Genomic DNA, 20,597 nt, shown 5'->3' on the forward strand with positions numbered 1-20,597 from the left:
GAGTCAAAGAGATGGGCTTATACAGCAAATTTTAAAGAGAAAGGGAACAAGGGAGAGAGGAGAGAGAGAGAGAGAGAGAGAGAGAGAGAGAGAGAGAGAGAGAGAGAGAGAGAGTAAATCTGGCCAGTTTACTACAATGGGAAGTTTTTCAGTCTCCTCCTGGAAAAGCTAAAAGATAGAACATGTTTTCCAACTCATCCCAATATTTCCTTAGACTAGCCCATGATCTGTGAGATTTTGCAGCCAAAGAGGCTGCCAGTTACATAGTATTTGCCATGGATCAGGCGATAGGTAAAGCAATGACATTTTATCTTGTACATGACACTGAAAGCAAATGATATTCACCTCATTTTCCAGAAGAGATGCATCTAAAAGGCAGATGACTTGGCCATGATCATACAGACTCCAAACATCTAATCTTTCTATGGGTGAGCATGGCTGTGTTTGAGCAGAAAGGCTGACACTGAGTTTTCTATAAACCCAGTGCTAAGACTAAGACCCCTGCCCAGAAACATCCTACCATACCCAGAACCACCACCACCTGAGAAGCAAGTGCTATTGGGTACTTACAATGGAGTTGTTGGGCTCAGAGTTCCATATAGGTCTTTTCTTACACTGAGTATAATGGCCACTGTGATTGCTGGGATTCCTAGAGTGGTCAAGCAAGGCAAAAAACAAACAAACAAACAAAAACAAAAACAAAACAAACAAAAAACCAAAAAAAAAAAAAAACCAAAACTGTTATCCAGGGGGAAGGATCCTAACCCAACAGCTGTGGGTCTGTTACATTAAGACACTATTTAAATTAGCCACAGATGTGTGGACATCAAAATACCATTGTTTGCAAAACGTTTGTGAATTCTTCCAAGTTAAATATTTCTAGGAGTTTTCCAATCTGCTAAACTAAGCAGCATGCCAGTGACTCCAATACGATGCTCACTACTTATTAAAACAGCTCAAGTGCCAAAAACTTAAGTTTGGCAATAGAAGCATTTAGTTGATTAGAATACAAATCCACACGAAGTGCTTCCTCTCAAATGATGAGCTATCATTTTTCCTCTCCTTTTCAATTCTGCCCCTTCATTCCCACTATGTCTTTGTCTAGGTCACCTTGGAGGAAGGGCACACACCATCAACTGCAGCCTTCATTACTTTTTTGACAGGCAAGCCATTTAGACACTCGTTACTAGTTTGACATTTCGACTAGATTGACCAGTTAACAGCCGCTCAATTCAGCCACACTATAATAAAGCAATCAGCTCAGTTAAAATGGTCAAGCATGATGGGAGTATGGGTATGGACTATACAAATTCAATTTCATGTACAGTTCAAAACTGAGCCAACATTTTTTTTTGTTCCTAAGCTTGCATTTTTCCTAATGGAAGAACATGCATCCACACACACACTGTACATAGGAGTTGCAAAATACTCCCCAAAGCTATCCCAATCCCCATAGTGGCAAGCATCTTGAAAAGTCCTCCACTGCCCCAACTGTGATAAATAGACCAATCCCTTCTAATTCTGCTAGCCCACCCCTAGTGCAGGATCCACTCTCATGTGTGTGTGTGTGTGTGTGTGTGTGTGTGTGTGTGTGTGTGTTTGTGCATGTGTGCGTGTGTTTCTTTCATGGACATGAAAGAAGAAAAGGCTCTATTTATGGGAAGAAAAGGACCAACAAGAAAAGAGCAGGAAGAGATGGGAAGGTCTACTAGAGGGAGAGGAGGGTGAATAATAATATAGTATAATGGATAGAGTATAAAAATGCCATATTGAAACCCATCACTTTCTATGCTAGATTTTGTTTTTCCTTTTTTGTTTTTTGGGGTTTTTGTTTACTTTTGTTGTTGTTGTTGTTTGGTTTTGGTTTTTCGAGACAGGGTTTCTCTGTGTAGCCCTTGCTGTCCTGGACCTCACTCTCTAGACCAGGCTGGCCTCGAACTCAGAAATCCGCCTGCCTCTACCTCCCAAGTGCTGGGATTAAAGGCATGCGCCACCACTGCCTGGCTCTAGGTTTTTTTTTTTTTTTTTTTTTTTTTAATGCCTTCAGAAGCAGTAAGACAGGTCTGAAAGAAGATTTCAGATTAAATTATGTGGAGGTAGTGGGGCTGGCAAGATGGCTCAGTGAGTTAAGGCATTTGCTTCCAAGCCTAAGTTTGATCCTGGGAACCCACACGGTTGATGGGGAGAATGAATTCCCTCTGGCTATCTCCTGGCCTCCATCTGTACACCATTCTACATACACATGCACCCACACATAAGCCATATCAATATTTTAAAAATCTTTGAAATGGCCCTATAAATTGTTCTATTGGCTTTTGTTTGGAGCCTGGGAATGACACTGGGTCACCGGCTGAACTAGAGCTCGCTGTGTAGCCAAGGATGTCATGGACTCTGGCATGGCAGGCGTGAAGCTCTGTGCCCAGTTGTTAGCTTTTATAAAATGTGGACAAATTTATTTTCTTAGACAGGAGTTTAAAAGCATATACCTTCATAACATAGTGCCTTGGCTCAGGAAGGCCAACTGTTAAATCCACAGAGATTGTACTATTTGTCTTCCTGACTCCCTGCAGTGACCTAACAGTGCCCCTTCTCCATGGCCTTGCAGGGCATCCACAACAAAGGCTAGCATCTCAGCTTATCTCAAGTTTGACAAAATGTACTATGAGCCTTTACCAAAAGGAGAAGACAAGAACCTTGGGGCAGGATATCATATCTCTCTCTTTCCTCTGGGAAGACACTTTTTTTGTTCTCAGTACTTGGTTTTGCAGAGGTACGGAACTTTGTACCCTGCTCCCTTTTAAATGGAACTGTAGAGTAGACATGCACATAGCTTGCATTTGGAACTGACCCCTCCACCATGGAGAATCGCATCACTTGGACAGTGTCATCTGTTCTCTTTCTCTTTGCTGTTACTCCTTTCAGAGCCGAGAGAAGTGGAGGTCTGCTATTTTAGCTACTCTCCCATTCACTGTGTAAATTATAAACTGCATCTCTGTGTGACTCATTGTATCTTTTTCTCGACTGCTTCCACAGTCAGACCTTGGCCATGGCTTGACCTTAGTTTGTGATTATATTTGACATTTTTCAAGATTCTCCTGCCCTTGAGTGTAATCCTTAGTCTTTCTTGCCTTTCCCTGTATCTTAGGAAGTAGTATAAAATAAGATACTCTGAGAGACAAGAAACAAGCTGTAGAAACTGTATGGTATGGAGTAAGGGAAGGATGAAAGATCTGTGAATGTAACTGGTGAAGAGGAAGGGTGAGATAAATGAAAGAAACTATCTATGCTGAATTGCATTCCTGGCTTCTCCCAAGGGGAAAAGTGGTCGTGACTGGTAAAAGGTGTGGTAAGGGTCAATTTGGGGTCTTGCTTCCTGTCTCATAGGCAATATGGCAAGATGATTGGTACTAAAAGTCCAAACTTTGGAGACAGGCTGCCTAGTGCAAATCTTGAGTATGCATTTTACCAAGAACAAGCACAAACACACACACACACACACACACACACACCTCCTTGTATATTCAGTGAAAATAATAATGGGACTCATTTTATACAGATACTATGAAGACTAACTACATGGACATTCAAAGCACTTTAAAATATCAGCTGGCACCTAGAAAAGAGACCTGACCATTCACTATCACATCAGTAAGTGTTGTTGCAACTTTTGTAAGGATTGGGCTAAAATCTCACAGGGCTTAGCACAGCACACAAGCTGTTGTTCAATAAATATTTGGCACAAACTCTTTAAGTTTAAAAGCTCTCTCTTCTCCATTCCTCCACCATTGTGTGCACTACACCTGATTCAGCTTCTTGCCATGTCTTCTCACAAGACTTTCAGAATCAAGAGATTCCTGGCCAAGAAACAAAAGCAAAATTGTCCTATTCCTCAGTGGATCCAGATGAAAACTGGTAACAAAATTAGGTACAACTCTAAAAGAAGACACTGGAGGAAAACGAAGCTGGGTCTGTAAGGATTCACACAATGGCAAGACTGGGGGGTTTATAACGAATTGTCACCAATCAGTCCTACCAGATGGATTTCAACATTTTTAACCCGGAGAATTGCTTAGGTCTTAAATTAGGGTGTTTGTCCAGTAATAAAATATAGAAGCTTTCAAAATAAAGTTTAAAAGCTGAATGTAAGAACCACATGAGCAGGAAGAGAAATGCATGTCCAAACTCCAGTGATGCAATCCTTACTTCCTGAACTACACTAGAAAGAGAGTTGGGTCTAAAATGATGTCTCCTGTACTTTGAACAGATCCTCCCAAGTTCATATGGTTGAAACTTGATCCCCATTGCCACTGTATTGAGAAATGAAATCTTCAATAGTTGGTTCAGTGATAAAGGACCTGCTTTCAGGAATGTCTTCTCTATTACAATAAATGGGTTCTTAATTTTTTTCAGCAGTGGATCTTTATAAAAGGATGAGTTCTGCTCCCTTCCCCTCACTCATAGCCATAAACACAGCAGAATGGTTCGCACTAAATGTGGACTCTTTGATCTTTTATTTCCCATCCTCTGGAACTTAGGGAAAAAATAACTTTCTTTGTAAATTACCCAAGAGGGAGGAAGAGGATGATGATGAAGAGAACACAGACTAAAGTGGAGTTGAAAATTGTTAAAAACAGTATTTTCAAGGAGACATCAAGCCCAGTGGTAGAATACTCACCCCAGCCAGCCAGACAAAACTTAAGGATATAATTTGGAATGTATGTGTTGAAGACTTTGACTAAAGCAAAGTACATGTGGACTGCTTCCAGGCCCATCCAAGTCAAAGACACGAGGAGAAAATAATGGAGTGCCACTGCAGCAGTGATACATAGTCCTACTTTCTGAAATGATGTCAGCCAAGAGTTAACCAGAAAAGCTAGGTTGAGCATCAGTAACGCTGTGCATAGGTTGATCAGGATTTTGGAAGGATAATCTTTTCGAAGTTTGCTTAAAAACAAATGAACAAACAAATGTTAGGCCAGGCAGGCTCTCTGTGTCAACTTGAGCACTGCCACATTTTATCATATAGATAGTAGAACAAGAGCTGTGCCTTAGCTGTTCCCTTACTGCAGCCTATGAGCTGTACAGTGGCTCTGTTTTCTTGTGAACACTTTTGTCTGTTGATAATGTTACATTTTCATCACCCTGGTGGATTCCCAGCCATATAATTCTAGGGTTTGGATATTTTGTTTGATTGCTTGTTTGGTTAGTTTTTAATTGTTAATACAATTAAATTGGTTGCTTGTTTATTTTTGTTGTTGTTGTTGTTCTTGAGAATTCCATGCAGCTCTGCAATGAAATATCATTCTGCCTCCATTGCCTCTCCATGTCCTTCCGTGCTCCCCATATCCTTCCATGCTCCCTCACTTCACCCCCATCAACCTAATTTAAGCTCAGTTTTAAAAATAATTATGGTTTCAATTAGCATTTCCTGTGATGAGTAATGATGCTGAGGGCCTTACCATATGATAATATACTACTAAACCATTTGGATGTAAATTAGAGCTGCCCATGGGTGATTTTTTTCTGTGAAGTGTTCATTCAGTTCTTTGCTTCACTTTTCAACTTTGTCTTGCTTTTTAATTTGCATACATGCCCACCTACACACACACACACACACACACACAGAGAGAGAGAGAGAGAGCGCACAAATATTCTCCCAACCTCCTGTGGTTGCTCTTTCACTATCTTAATTTTTTTCCTCTGATGAAAGGATTCTTGCCTCTAATAAAACTTCAGACTTTTCCTTTTATGGTTTCTGTCTTTCTATCAGGGTAGAGAGCTTTTACTCCTAATTGCAAACCTTTCACTTTTAAAATACTCCAATAACAGTTATTTTACTTTATTTTTATCTTACCCATTTCAGAATCTAACAATCTAGCCACTTCCTGTTGTGTTATATTCATAAACTTAACAAGGTTTCAATGACAACACATCATCAGACCAAATTCAACTCACTCAGTGCTAAGTTGTAGCAACTTACTGGAAAGCTATGTATGTCACCATGGCAATTCCCAGGAAAATGGAGGAGATACCACATCCTGTATATGTTATAATCACTAATATCCGTTCATTTACTGCATCCACTGTAGACCTGGACAAATCCTAGAATTGCAATATATAGTACTTTACATAGTTGTCAGCACAAGTTTAGAGTAAAAATGTTTCTGGTACATATGAGCAGTTGGTCCCCAGGGCTTATAACAATCCTGTTAGAGCTCTTATGTAGCCAAATGATGTGGATGGCTATGTGATAAGACCATAGATAGTTTGACCAGGCCTAGTACACCTTCCTGTGGACAGAGCATGGAAAGCCATCAACAAGACTAAAAGTACATTTAGTCCTTCGTTTCATTTTCATTAACATGTTCAGCACTTGAAAATATAACCAAGCTAATGGATTTGAATTTGGGATGCAAAGTGAATCCTTATCTGAATTGAGTGTCCCCAAAATGCTACACAGAACATAAAAACAAAGATTCCTTCTCCTAAGACCTTAAATAACTTTTATAAACGTAAGAGATAAAGTGGTCCTTTGTCTAGAGTAATAATCCAGCAATGTCCAAATCTGAAGACCACAAATACCTGAAATGGCATGCAAGATTATTTGAATATATAAATGCACTAGTTCTCTGGCTCATAAATGTTAGGACCTTTTTTTTTTAAACTAGGAAGTGCTCATCATTTCTGGAAGTTCTCAGCTAAAAGGAATCTAACAGTCCTTAGAGATAGCTTTTAGTTGTCACAAGTGAGGAAGATGCTGTTGATATTGACTGGCCAGAGACCTGAACTGCTGCTGTCCAGCTTACAATATGCAGGATTGTTCTCCATGCCATAGAATTATGTGCTCCAAATAGCAATAGTGTTGAGATACGAGAAACACTGATTCTCTCCCTTCTATTATTCACACCTCAGAAGGATGATCTAAGTTCCAAGCTAGTAAGACCCTCTCAAACCAGACTGTAAGGTTAATTGCTGGCAGAGCTAGAGTGTGAGCATAGGGCTTTTTTACTTCTGTTGTAAGGTGTTGGGAGTGAGCCAACAAAATTGTCACAATTTGACAATTACTGATTGAATGTTTTTATATATTAAATAAAAATTTAAAGGGAATATAAAAAATGCTTAAGTCAGGTATAGATGCTCACTGCTATGCACCCAGTACTTGGGAGGCTAGGCTAGGAGTACCATGACTTCCGGGCCAACCTGGGCTACACACTGACACTATATAGTACACGGAGCTTCTTCAGCTATCACTTACAATTTTATAAAGAGAAAGATAAACACCTGTTTCACACTGCTCTATTTGGGTAAACGTGCTGGAGGAGAGCCCTTTTTCTGCTTGTATAAAATTTCTCCATTATTTAGTTTGCAAGCACATTAATAGCTTGAACCTAATAAAAGTTGTCAAAATTCCATTGAAGAATGATAAAGGAGACAACTCACCATTAAGACTCCAAAGTGAGTGAGGTGGTTACACTGACAGATTGTATAATTTATATTGCTTTCCTTGAGTTTACAGCCTGATGGATTCCATCCACCTAGCCCATCTGCGGGGGACAGAAGGGAATTTCAAAGCAATTTTGCTTTTCTCAGAAATGTTTAATTTTTCATTATATGCACCATCCGAACGTGTGTTATAATTAGCATTGTTTGTTAAGACAGCAAGGTAGAGATACAACTGAACAGCAAAATGCAATTACATTTAATAAACCAAATTGACGTATGTGTCAGGAGTGCAGGGTGGGGGTGGGGGTGGGCTTCATTGTCACTTGCTTCTGTCTCTATACTACATCTCTACAGATTAAGGTAGATTCTAATCATGAACAATTGCTCCTTTCACCATGCTGGAGCTACATATTTTATAAGTAGTCAATAAAAGAAATAGATCTGGAAATTTTGGGAAGGCCTAGACCTTTGCAATAAAGGCTGTCACTTAGCGAACTTGGGACTGGCATTTATATTAGAAACAGCCAGTTCCACCCAGAAACTAAGTGGGCTCAAGTGATCGTGTTCTGAAGATCCTTATAGCCAGTTAGAGCCTTGTAGATCTTGGGTTATAGAGCTGGTTTAGGATGGTAGTACACCAAAAGCCTTATCTGAGGACAGGTATCCAAGTCTGAGCAGATGCCATAGATTTCAGATGTTCTAGGTTCACAGCATAGAGAGCCAGGGGCAAAGGGTCTCCCTGGGGTGTTCCAGCAACTGTCATGAATCAACACAGGGATGAACTTATTAAAGCTGTGGAGGACAGAGCTTGTCACTTTATAGGACTATTTTTCTGACAGACTTGGACAAGCCAGGAGAGGATACATTGTTTCTGTTTGTCAGAAAGAGGTGGTATTCTGTTCCCTGAAGAGCTAAGTAAAAAGAGTGTTGTCTCTTTTCTCTCTGATTTCTAGATGGGAAAAGTACCCAAGCAGAGCTCCCTAGGTAGAGGAACGTTTCTCACCACTAACCATGGCGTTCCTAGGAGATGCTGGTTGTGTGGGAGAGTTCTTTGAGATTTGGTATTAACTATAGAGACTCCGGTAGAGGTAGCAAACCTTGGAGAAACACAGTCAGGAGGAACCGCACCCAGCACCTCCAAACAACCTTGCTTTCCCCCAAATTGGGCTATTTTGTGATTTCTATAATAACTGTCTTACCAAAAGGAGCTTTCTTAATTTTCACGCCCTAAAAGTCACATAGGGTACCTTGGTCATGCAGAATGCTCTGTAGTGCCTGATTAGACAGCAGCTGACAACAAGCCCTCTCCCCCAACCACCAACTGGGAAAACGATTAGGGGCATGTCAAAGCTGGCTTCTATAAATACTTACTGTTAGTGTCAAAATCCCAAAAGGCACAGTAAACTTGATCATAATTCTGCAAAAATGAGAATTACAGATAAATACCTTTCTGTGTAAGGTTTATTGGACAAAAACAATACACATAAGTGCTTTCAATGTTTTTAGCCAGTAGAGCAACAGAGTGAGCATGCACACACACACACACACACACACACACATACATACTCACACTCACATAGGGAGAGACTGAGAGGGGATCATTTATCATTTATGGTTTGGTTTAAAGTCTAATTACACCTGGCTCTGGACTGACAAGTAAGAAAACCACATATCACTGCACAGCAGTGTGGCATGTGGCATTAAGTAGTTTTGGGATCTGCCAATTCATACAAGGCCCAGAGGGAAGCTATGGAGAATCAGTGAAAGACTGACATATGTTAGGTGTTCTTTAGAAGGCTTTGGAATTTGGGACTCACAGCTATGACCATCCTTTATAAACACATAACTTAGGTGCTTCCTCGTTAAGCCTGTTGAAATTTCTTAAAATTCCCCTAGCTCCTACAGTCTCTGGAAATAATCTTATAGTCATACCCTCAGTTCAAATTGAGAGATTTTACTCACCTAACATATTTTATTTTCAATCTGGTTTTAAAATTCCCTCTCCCAGATGTGCTTAGTCCTTCAGTGACTTGGTGTGTGTGTGTGTGTGTGTGTGTGTGTGTGTGTGTGTGTGTGTGTGTGTTGGGGGTAGGGGTCGGATAACACTAAGAGAGGGCTCCACCTTTGCAAAGGAGAAGGGAAGGGTAGGATGGGAGAAGATCTGCATAAGGGAATACGGGGAGGAGAGGGGGCTGATGTTGGGGTATAAAGTGAATAAGTAAATTGAATAAAAAGGGATATATGAAATGAAATAAAATAAATAATAATATTATTATTAATAAATAGTAAAATAAATAAAATTCCCTCTCCTAATCTCCCTTCTCTTCTCTTTAAGACTAGTGGAAAATATATTATACCATATGGTCTCTTAGATAGGGAATGAAGGAAGCTATTAAAACTTCACACAGGACACATATTAACATCAAAGAATGAAACAATAATTCATTCTTTTACTAAAACTGAGCTTGATCATTTAGTAATAAATATCTTATGTTATTCCATATGATATAGTCCTTTGATAATACACATTTTAATGTTTTCATGGAAAATCAAAGAATACAAATGTTATTTTCAATGAAATTGTATATCTCACTCAAAAATGAATGAATTAAATGGCATTTACTATTACAACTAAGACATCTAATTATTCTTAGTTTATATCTTGCTAGAATACCACTAATCAGGATCTCTTGAGGATACAGCATTGTTTGTAGAAAAAACCCAGTTTAATATACTTCTGCTACCTCAAATAGGAAATTCATCATGAAGTCTTTGAATTGAATGTTAATTGGCCATTTTTTTTTCACCAGGAAAATCACATTGATGTCCTGAGGTCATTTGGTTCCCAAATGAAAATAGATATATTACCCAGTCTCCTTGAATATGCTTTAGAATGATAATCACTGGATCAGCCAAGTTTTGAATGGATGTATTTGAGATGCTTGCACTCACAACATATGTCATTAATTCAGAAGTGATGGTTTTAGCCTGCAGATGAAACACAAAGATCCTAAACATCTAATTTCTTATATAACCATGATCAATCTAGAATCAGTGATGCGTTACACAGTTTTGGCACAGAAGTATGGAAGAATCACAATCTAAGGGTGAATTCTCAGAGTCATTCAGATCATCTCTTCACCACACAAAGCTCAATAATAACAATCAAAACAGTTCATTAATTTATCCATCCATCCATCCACTCATCCATCTACCTGAAACATATCTATTCATCTAACATTGAGTTTGTACCAGCTCTTCAATTCTGCCCTCACAGCATAGCAAAATATTCTCTGCCTTAATAATGCTTCAGATTCACAGATTGCACAGCATAACTTGGTTCTAACTCTTGATCATCCTTCTAAGAACATCTTTTCTAGTAAGGAATATAATCCATCATGATTTAGTTACAAACTAATTTCATGGTCAGTACCCCGTAGGAAAAGGAAGTATGTTTACAAATATCATCTTGGAACATGTCTTTGAAAATATTGATTACTATCTCTACTGTGGAAGACCACACATTCTGAGGTCAAAGTGTGTACATTATATCCTAGCATGGCCCAAACAGCCTGATATACAGTAGAAATTTCCTCTTTTTTTGATCCAGATATTTGGTTAGGTGATTTTCATGCATACTTGTCAGCTCTCTGACATTATATGGCCTTTTTTTTCCCAGCTAAGCTGAGGCTTTTGTAGGTTCCGTACTTACATGTACAAAGATCACACAACCAATGAGTGGTGGGGAAGGGGTGTTTAACAATGTTAATTTTTTTTTAATTTTTAATATTTTTATTACATATTTTCCTCAATTACATTTCCAATGCTATCCCAAAAGTCCCCCATAGCGCCCCCCACTTCCCTACCCACCCATTCCCATTCTTTTGGCCCTGGCATTCCCCTATATTGGGGCATATAAAGTTTGCAAGTCCAATGGGCCTCTCTTTCCATTGATGGCCGACTAGGTCATCTTTCGATACATATGCAGCTAGAGACAAGAGCTCCGGGGTTCTGGTTAGTACATCATGTTGTTCCAACAATAGGGTTGCAGATCCCTTTAGCTCCTTGGGTACTTTCTCTAGCTTCTCCATTGGGAGCCCTGTGATACATCCAATAGCTGACTGTGAACATCCACTCCTGTGTTTGCTAGGCCCCGGCATCGTCTCACAAGAGACAGCTATATTTGGGTCCTTTCAGCAAAATCTTGCTAGTGTATGCAATGGTGTCAGCGTTTAGAAGCTGATTATGGGATGGATCCCTGGATACGGCAGTCTCTAAATGGTCCATCCTTTCATCACAGCTACGAACTTTGTCTCTGTAACTCCTTCCCTGGGTGTTTTGTTCCCAATTCTAAGAAGGTGCACAGTGTCCACACTTTGGTCTTCATTCTTCTCGAGTTTCATGCGTTTAGCAAATTGTATCTTATATCTTGGGTATCCTAAGTTTTGGGCTAATATCCACTTATCAGTGAATACATATTGTGTGACTTCTTTTGTGATTGTGTTACTTCACTCAAGATGATGCCCTCCAGGTCCATCCATTTGGCTAGGAATTTCATAAATTCATTCTTTTTAATAGCTGAGTAGTACTCCATTGTGTAAATGTACCATAATTTCTGTATCCATTCCTCTGTTGAGGGACATCTGGGTTCTTTCCAGCTTCTGGCTATTATAAATAGGGCTGCTATGAACATAGTGGAGCATGTGTCCTTTTTACCGGTTGGGATATCTTCTGGATATATGCCCAGGAGAGGTATTGCTGGATCCTCCGGTAGTACTATGTCCAATTTTCTGAGGAACCGCCAGACTGATTTCCAGAGTGGTTGTACAAGCTTGCAATCCCACCAACAATGGAGGAGTGTTCCTCTTTCTCCACATCCTCGCCAGCATCTGCTGTCACCTGAATTTTTGATCTTAGCCATTCTGACTGGTGTGAGGTGGAATCTCAGGGTTGTTTTGATTTGCATTTCCCTGATGATTAAGGATGTTGAACATTTTTTCAGGTGCTTCTCTGCCATTCGGTATTCCTCAGGTGAGAATTCTTTGTTCAGTTCTGAACCCCATTTTTTAATGGGGTTATTTGACTTTCTGGAGTCCACCTTCTTGAGTTCTTTATATATAACAATGTTAATTTAAAGATATCAAACTAAAAGGTATTTGTAGAAATATGAAACTCTCTAATTAACAAGGCCAAAGTTCCAAATGCCAAGACTCCAGAAGGCCAGATCATTGAGTGATTTCCTCCTGCATTGCATGTACAAAACCAGACAGAGCTGGATTAAGATGGGAGAGAGATGAAGAAAATCCTCTGGTAATTTTCTAAGAAAGCCTGATATTTAGATGACATCCCTTGAAGAGCCTACTGTACACCATTAGACGACTCCACTAAGGAAATAGTGTGTGCTTGAGTAACGATGAATGTGGTCTTGCTCAACTTGGAAGTGTCCAACTTTCTGTTCATGGCCATTTGTGTTCATGCTAAACAATATCGTGATGGTTAATATTGTCAGCATGACAGAATCTAGAATCACATAGGAGATAAACTTGTTTGCATGCCTGAGAACCAAAATCAACCCTTTCTAACTAATTTCCAACAATGAAACAAATAATGGATACACAAATAATAGATATACACTTCTGATGATGTAGTGTTCCTTTCTCATCAGAGTTCTCTGAGGCAGCCTGCCAAAGGTGAACATCAGCAAACTAAAATGTTGGTGAGGCCTTGCTGACGTCCAAAAGACTAAGTGCTGGCTCATGCTTCCTGGTTCCTCCAAGATCTTCTCTCTGGGCCATTGGTGACGTAAGGAAGGATGGTAGACTGGATGACCTGTAGCTATCCTCCCAATCTGACCTAAGATAAGCAGCTTTCCTGCAGTGGGAAGACCAAAAGGAAATAGTCACAATGACTAAGGACCTAACTAACCTCTCCTCTCAATTCATGCTTCTTGCCTACACCATGGTGAACATGGGGGAAAGGGAAAATCCCTTCTCACTCCTCTGGACTCAAGTTGTACAGTTTTTCAACTTTTACCTCTGAACATTTACAGAGATGTTCCCTCTGTGTCAGCTCTATTACCTCTTCATTTCATTCTATGGCTTCTTCACAGAGGAATTCTCCCCTAACTCAGGCAGCCTCTGTTCTTCCCTCATCTGCAGTCCCAGAGTCCCTATGCCACAGTGGGCTTGCTTAGTGCCTTTGCTCCTTCCTAAGTGCTGTAGCTAGTGGAAGAAAGGAGGAGGCACAAGATGTTTAAGAGTGGTATATTATCAACAATTTCTAAGGTAATATGTTGTAATGACTGTCAAGATATTGATCAAAAGATGTTAGAGGAAGCAATGTAAAACTAAGGCTATGGGGCCTGGGCACTGAAAAGAAAGGTAGTTACAGGGTAGTGTGTCTTCAATCATGTATTCCTCAGCCACCAGTGACACAGGCCCTAGCCCCATGTACCTCTTCTAGTGTTGGAACCTTCTGCTTCGTCTTCTCTCCTAATTCACTGTGTTTTCTATGAGGGCAGGCCCGGGTCTTTCTTGCTTAGCACTACAGCCCTAGCACCCGGTACCAGCACCATAGAAGATACAGAGTAGGAACGGAATGACTATTAGCTGAACAAATAAATGATTGGGTGAATATAAGGATGAATTGTGTCACCTTCCGCAAAGTGCCTTCCCCTTTTCTGGGTCTTGGTGACCTCACTGGCACAATAAAGATATGAAACACTGTGAGTTATAAGGGCCCTTCCAGCTAGGAATTTGACGCATAACTGGATCTAACTCATCTTCATCTGGCACTATGACGTGTGTAGGCTAATTTTTGCAAAGTTCTTTAGTCTATTTCAATGGAAGATGCTAGAGAATCAAAATTACTTATTAAGTGTAAAATCTATGCAAAGCAAGTTTATCTCTTATTCTGAGAGACAAGCACAGCCCTCTGAAGGAAGGAAGAAAATTAAGACCGAAAAATAATGGCATCTCTGATGATGCAAAGTGGTGACAAGAATATCAAAAGGTTGAGAGAACGATGAAACACATTTAAAATCATTATTACAAAATTTTGTCCACTAATTTTTCCAGGGCACAGAGAATAGAGAATGGACTTATTAATTCCAGGGAGGCATCCTGGGTAGAAATTGAACTAAAACTACTGAAACAAATAGAATTTAGCCAGAGAGAAGACTGACCAAAGAATGCCAGAGAAACAGAATACTTTGAAAACATGTTTGGTGGTAGGGTGGTCCACTTAAATTGGTAGGAGCTGAAAGCATCTGCTATATTTTTATTGGCCTACAGTTCCTGTCTCCTGAGTTCTGGCATTAATTTATAGCGTATACTATCAGATAGTATATTATCCCCCCTCAAAATCTGTGACTATTTGACCACTAGAAATTCATTTGCGTGGATAATTCCTTACAAATGCAAACACACCTAGGCAAATGAATGCATTACCTTCAAATACAAGGACTTTGTGCTTGAGGAGATGGTTCTTTCTGCTCATGCAAAGGACTATTATTTGGATCCCCAGGACCCATGTAAGATGCCAGGTAGGGATGGTGTCCCAACTTTAATTCTTTCCTTGTAAGGCAGAAACATGGGATCCCTAGACTAGTCTCATTGGCAAGGTCTGGGTTTTTGACTAAGAGGCTTTGCCTTGATGAATATAATGAAAGAATAATCGAGGATGATTCTTGACATCGACCTTAGGCTTCCATGTGCATACATACACCTGTGAATCTGTAGCCTCCATATGTGTGAGTGTGCATGCACATATGCATGTGCATGTGTGTATGATACATAAACATGCATGAGTGTACACTCACATGTGCATGAAGACACACACACACAAATGGGAAAGGGGAAAAAAAAGAAAAAACAGAGTCAGAACTTTGTTGTTTGTTAAATAGTGTGGATCTGATTCATAACTATACCACTTCATCACTCTGTGACCTTAGGCAAAACTATTTAATTTTGCTGAGACTCAGTTTCCCATGAGAAGCAGACACAGCAGTAGGCATACATAATAACAACTAACCTAGGCATGATGGCACATGTCTTTAATCCCAGAATTCAGGACATAGAAACTATACGATCTCTACCATTTTTGTCTATATAGCAAGTACTGGGCTAGCCAGTTCTTTTTGACCTTGTCTCAAAAAAAAAAAAATACTCACTGTTCTGCACTTCATGCAAATTCTGGTCACTGTCATCTCAACAGCATAATGAGATAGAGTGATCTTAGGCAGAGAACCTTCCCCATTATAACATCAGCAACGCAAACATTTACTCCCAGGAACGTGCTATTTGTAGTAACTCCTTCAGTCCTTTAACTGGCCAATAAGGTCTGATTATTAGACTATTTCAAATTCAAAAAAAAAATAAACCTATGACAGATGGATGCTGAATCATACAAACTGTGATTTTCACCAGAAATCACACAGGTAGAAGGCAGCAATGTCAGCCTCAGATCCCAGCAGCTGGTCCCCCAGATCATACCTCACCACATTTCATTGCCTCTAGTTTAAGGTGAGGTTTAGAGCATTCAGAGCTAGAAGCTACGAAGGATGGAGGGGGTGGGAAGATTAATAAGCTGAAAGCCCATCTCATCAGGAGAACATGTTGTTCTTCTCTGGCTTTGAAACATGTTAGGGCCTCTTTGGTCACCAGATAACCCTTAAGGTCCCATCCAAAGCTTCAGAGCTGTGAAAATTCCTAAGTGTAAAACATAATTAAAGTAGAGGTTGATTCCTGTGGAAAGCCAGGGGTTGTGTTAAAAGACTTGTAGAATCAATCAGAGCATATTCTAAAATAAACAGAACATCATGAAAGTAGCAGGAATTCATAATTACGGTGAGTCACCATGTCAGTTCATGACAGTTACCAGAGGCACGAACTTACCTTAAAGAGTGAGGTTTGGCCAAAAAAATTAAACAAGATGGTTTGCAAGCTATCAAGAGGAACTTTTTCCTTCAATGACTTAGGCAAATAGATGGAAGCCAAAGCCTTCTTTAGAGGGATATCACCGAGGAAAATCTGCCAAGAAAAGTCAAGAAAGGAAAACTGGAGTCTTCACCCGTCATAGTGACATCCTCTCCTCCTCCCATCCCAACCAGTTTAGAGTTCCCACAGAGGACTGAAGCTGGGAGTTGTAGCCTGTTTCCATGAGCTATCACACACACACACACACACACACACACACACATGCATATTTTTCCTTCCAAGGTTTTCTTCCTTTAACCTAAGTCTGCATAAGTAATGACAGAGGTGAAAAGGAGAATAAAAAATTATGTAATCTGTCCCAATATTGAGAAATAAAGTTAGCTGAAACATCAGACTGCCTTCCCCCTTATAGTTCTGAAAGCAAAAACAACAAAAAGAAGAAACCATGCAGTTGCATTAGGCACTTGCCTCACAGTACATTGATCAATGCTCTCACTAAATGTGAGCCTGGAAAGGGAGGCATTAGGCTTTAGAATTCTGCTAGAGACTCATAGTTAGACAGATATTCTAGTTTCATTGGTAATAAATAGTATTTTGTACATTCTAAAATATTTTTAGATGAAAATGTGTTTTATTCCCAGTACAGGGGAACCCCAGGGCCAAAAAGGGGGAGTGGGTGGGTAGGGGATTGGGGGGGGTGGGTATGGGGGACTTTTGGGATAGCATTGAAAATGTAAACGAGGAAAATACCTAATAAAAAATAAATAAATAAATAAAATACAATAACATAAAAAAAGAAAATGTGCTTTATTAAAAACTACACTCACTTGGAACACAATCACAAACCTGGATCTCCCAGGTTTCAAGAAGTGGTGCATGGCCACCTTTAAATGCATTCCCTTATTTAATATCATTGCTGAGCTTGAGACATATGTTGAGATAGAATATTAGGAAACAGAGGAAGTTACAAGTTGTATCCAAAGGTCATAAATCAAGGAAGTAACTGAACAAAAATATGTGATTTAGGCCTGAAATTTTCCTATTATCCATGATAATGCTCAATGAGATATTACCTAGTTGTGTGTAGTATAGTGTGTGTGTGTGTGTGTGTGTGAGAGAGAGAGAGAGAGAGAGAGAGAGAGAGAGAGAGAGAGAGAGAGAGAGAGAGAGCATAATGTTTATGGAATGACTTCTCGAACCTAAAACCCATATGGACTTTCTAGCACAGATGACCCATGCTCAGTCAATTGATGACCTCAGAGGTCACAATTATACTTCAGCATATAGATAATTTGGTACCAAGAATGTGACAAGGGTTGATGGGCTGTTTATCTGCTGATGCTTATAATGGATACTCCATATGTAAACAGAGAGCTCAACACCTGCTTCTACTATAGCTAAAAGGCTCTTAATGGATGAGGAGTTTCCTGCATCGAACGGCTATATAAACTAACAGTCATTTGAAAGCCCAGGAAAATGAACACTAGCAGAGAGATTCCAGAGCCGAGTAAGCAGTCAGCAAACAGGTAAAAGCACCGGGTGAACTACCTATCTCAGCTGTTCAGCTGATGCTTCATTGAAACTACTACGGCTTTGAAGGGAATCTGAAAACTGCTGCTAGGAAAGTCTACTTATTCCTGTTGTGAAGAATCAGAAGCAAAAGGTCAAGAGACCCACAGCCATTGGAAGAACAGGATGGAGAAGTAAAGAACAAAGAGAGCTAAACTCCGCATAGATTATATGCGGGGTCTCTGCGTCATATATGCATAGGACAAATGCCAAATAAAAATCAAGGAACTCAACTGTTTTTTGAATTGCCACCCAAGATGTGGAGTTTACTTTTGATTTCAGACAGCTTCATTGCCCATTATAGCCAAATCCATAGCTTTCAGAGAACTATATTAGAAATGAATTTCCACACAAGAAAATTCAGAATCTATGTAATCACAATCGTATGTAATCAAAATGTAATCCAAATTTCTCAATAGATGGAGAAAGAATGCATGTAACCCATAGGCAACTACAAAGACAAGCCAGGAAGAGGACACAACACTAACACTAATATATAATGAATTTAAAGCCTCAAGTACAGCTGTGCTTTGGTATGTAAAAGAAAATGTGCTTTCAATTAATGCAAAGAGGAAGAACAATGCTACATAAACAACAAAACAAAGCATAAGGAGGAGGAATAAGAGACGCTGAGAATAAATGTTGGAAATTTTTGGTTGTGCTGGATGAGTTCAACAGTTATATGACAATAACAAATACCACTAAATTTTAAGATACGTGACTAGAAATCATCCCACTAGAAAACAGATAATAAAATAATGAAAATAGGAAAAGAATCTCAAGGAATTTTGAAGCAGTATTAAAATGCCACACATACGTGAAATTGCAGTCTCAGATGGACAAATAACATGGTGAAGAAACAAGATTCGAAGAAATAATAAGTTATAAATTCAAGAAATACAGCAAATCCCAACACAATGAATACAAAGAAAACCACATGAAGACACATTGATAAATTGCAAAAAAAAATCAAAGGCAAATATTAAAAGTCAATGGGTACAAATGATATATTCCCCATCTCATACAGAGAAGCAAAAACTTAAGTGCTACTGATTTCTCACCAGAAAAAAAGGTTAAGAGCAGAAGACAGTGACATTTATGAATCTCAAGGGAATTGATGCTAAATGAAGTCTGCTCTTCAGAGAGAAACAGAGAAGAACAAACCTAGTAAGTGCCCAGGTAATGTTAAACAACAAAGAAAAACAAAAACAAAACACCAACAACTTTCTCTCAATTTCTTTAGCACAGTCGCATATGCCTTTAATCCCAGCCCTTGGGAGGCAGAGGCAGGCGCATGCCTATTAGCTTGAGGCCAACCTGGTCCACATAGTGAATTCCAGGGCAACCAGGGCTGTATAATGAGACCCTGTCTCAAAAACTCAAACAAAGGAATAAATATGTGATTATAAAATTCTCTTGTGTGATCTATAGTCTTCCTTGGTTAAAAAAAAATAACCCACATATAAAAATTAGGGAATAGAGAAGAGGGAGTATAAGTGGGTATTTATGGTCTTAAAGCTCTATGGTTTATGGGGGGGGCAGCCAACATTAACTCAAGTAGATGGTGAAAATATTAAGAATTATATTTTAATTGAGAGTAAGCATTAAGAACATTGTATTAGATATGTGTGTCCTGGGTATTTGTCAACTTGACACACTAAAGTCATTGGAGAGGAAGGAACCTCCACTAAGAAAATGTCTCCATAAAATCAGATTGGAGACAGGCTCCTACGGCATTTTTTTGTTGTTGTTGTTCTTGTTCTTATTGGGTTTGTTTAGTTTGGGTTTGTTGAGACAGGGTTTCTCTGTGTAGCTCTGGCTGTCCTGGAACTCTCTGTAGACCAGGCTGGCCTCAGACTCAGAGATTCTACTGCCTCTGCCTACAGAAATTCTCCATGTAGCACTGACTGTCCTGGAACTCACTCTGTGTTGACCAGGCTAGCCTCGAACTCAGAAATCTGCCTGCCTCTGCCTTCCAAGTGCTGGGATTAAAGGCATGTGCTACCACCACAGTTATTGATGGGAGAGTGCCCAGCCCATTGTGGACAGGGCCACCCCTGGTATGGATGGTGGTCCTCTGTTGTATAAGAAAACAGGCTGATCAAGCCATAGGGAGCAAGCCAGTAAGCAGCACTCTTCTATGGCCTCTGCATCAGTTCCTGTCTCCAGGTTCCTGCCCTGTTGGAGTTTCTGTCCTGACTTCCTTTGATGATGAACACTGCTACAGAAGTGTAAGACAAATAAACCCCTTTCTCCCCAACTTGCTTTTGGTCATGGTGTTTAATCACGGAAGCATAAACCCTAAGACAATGTGATTAAAAGGAGAAATGCTGATGATGGAAATGTAACATAGTTCAGCCACTATGGAAATCAGTATGGAGTTCCATCAGAAACCAAATAGTACAGCCCCTGAGTACATATCCAAAAGAATCAGAGTCAGATGTAAGGCAGACACCTGTATTCCTCTGTTTATTGTGATACTGTTCATAACAGCTAAGATATTGAATTAGCCAAGGTGACTAGACATAAAAAAGGATTTAAATTGAAGTTATGCATGCCCAATAAAATCTTATTCAGCCATGAAGAAGTATGAAATATGCCCCAGGAAATGAGTATAACTGGAGATTGTCATATTAATCGAAATAAGTC

At 39.6% G+C, this 20,597-nt stretch overlaps 2 protein-coding genes across 2 annotated transcripts in view; one reads left to right on the top strand and one right to left on the bottom strand.

The window, feature by feature from the left end:
• Positions 1-20,597, bottom strand: part of Adgrg4 (adhesion G protein-coupled receptor G4) — a 101,981-nt gene that overhangs the window by 14,410 nt on the left and 66,974 nt on the right. The window contains exons 12-18 of the mRNA XM_029473531.1: positions 16,338-16,472; positions 10,312-10,431; positions 8,815-8,860; positions 7,441-7,544; positions 5,981-6,102; positions 4,676-4,944; positions 571-649 (exon numbers count right to left, since the gene is read on the bottom strand). Of these exons, the coding sequence (XP_029329391.1) occupies positions 571-649; positions 4,676-4,944; positions 5,981-6,102; positions 7,441-7,544; positions 8,815-8,860; positions 10,312-10,431; positions 16,338-16,472 (875 nt within the window). The remainder of the gene's footprint in view (positions 1-570; positions 650-4,675; positions 4,945-5,980; positions 6,103-7,440; positions 7,545-8,814; positions 8,861-10,311; positions 10,432-16,337; positions 16,473-20,597) is intronic.
• On the top strand, positions 3,819-3,974 carry LOC110287334 (large ribosomal subunit protein eL39-like). The gene has a single exon (XM_085837730.1). It carries the CDS (start codon positions 3,819-3,821, stop codon positions 3,972-3,974), a length of 156 nt encoding a protein of 51 aa, XP_085693856.1.

Source organism: Mus caroli, unplaced genomic scaffold (assembly GCF_978045245.1).
Source record: "Mus caroli unplaced genomic scaffold, Mus_caroli_1 scaffold_5, whole genome shotgun sequence".
Taxonomy (NCBI): Eukaryota; Metazoa; Chordata; class Mammalia; order Rodentia; family Muridae; genus Mus; species Mus caroli.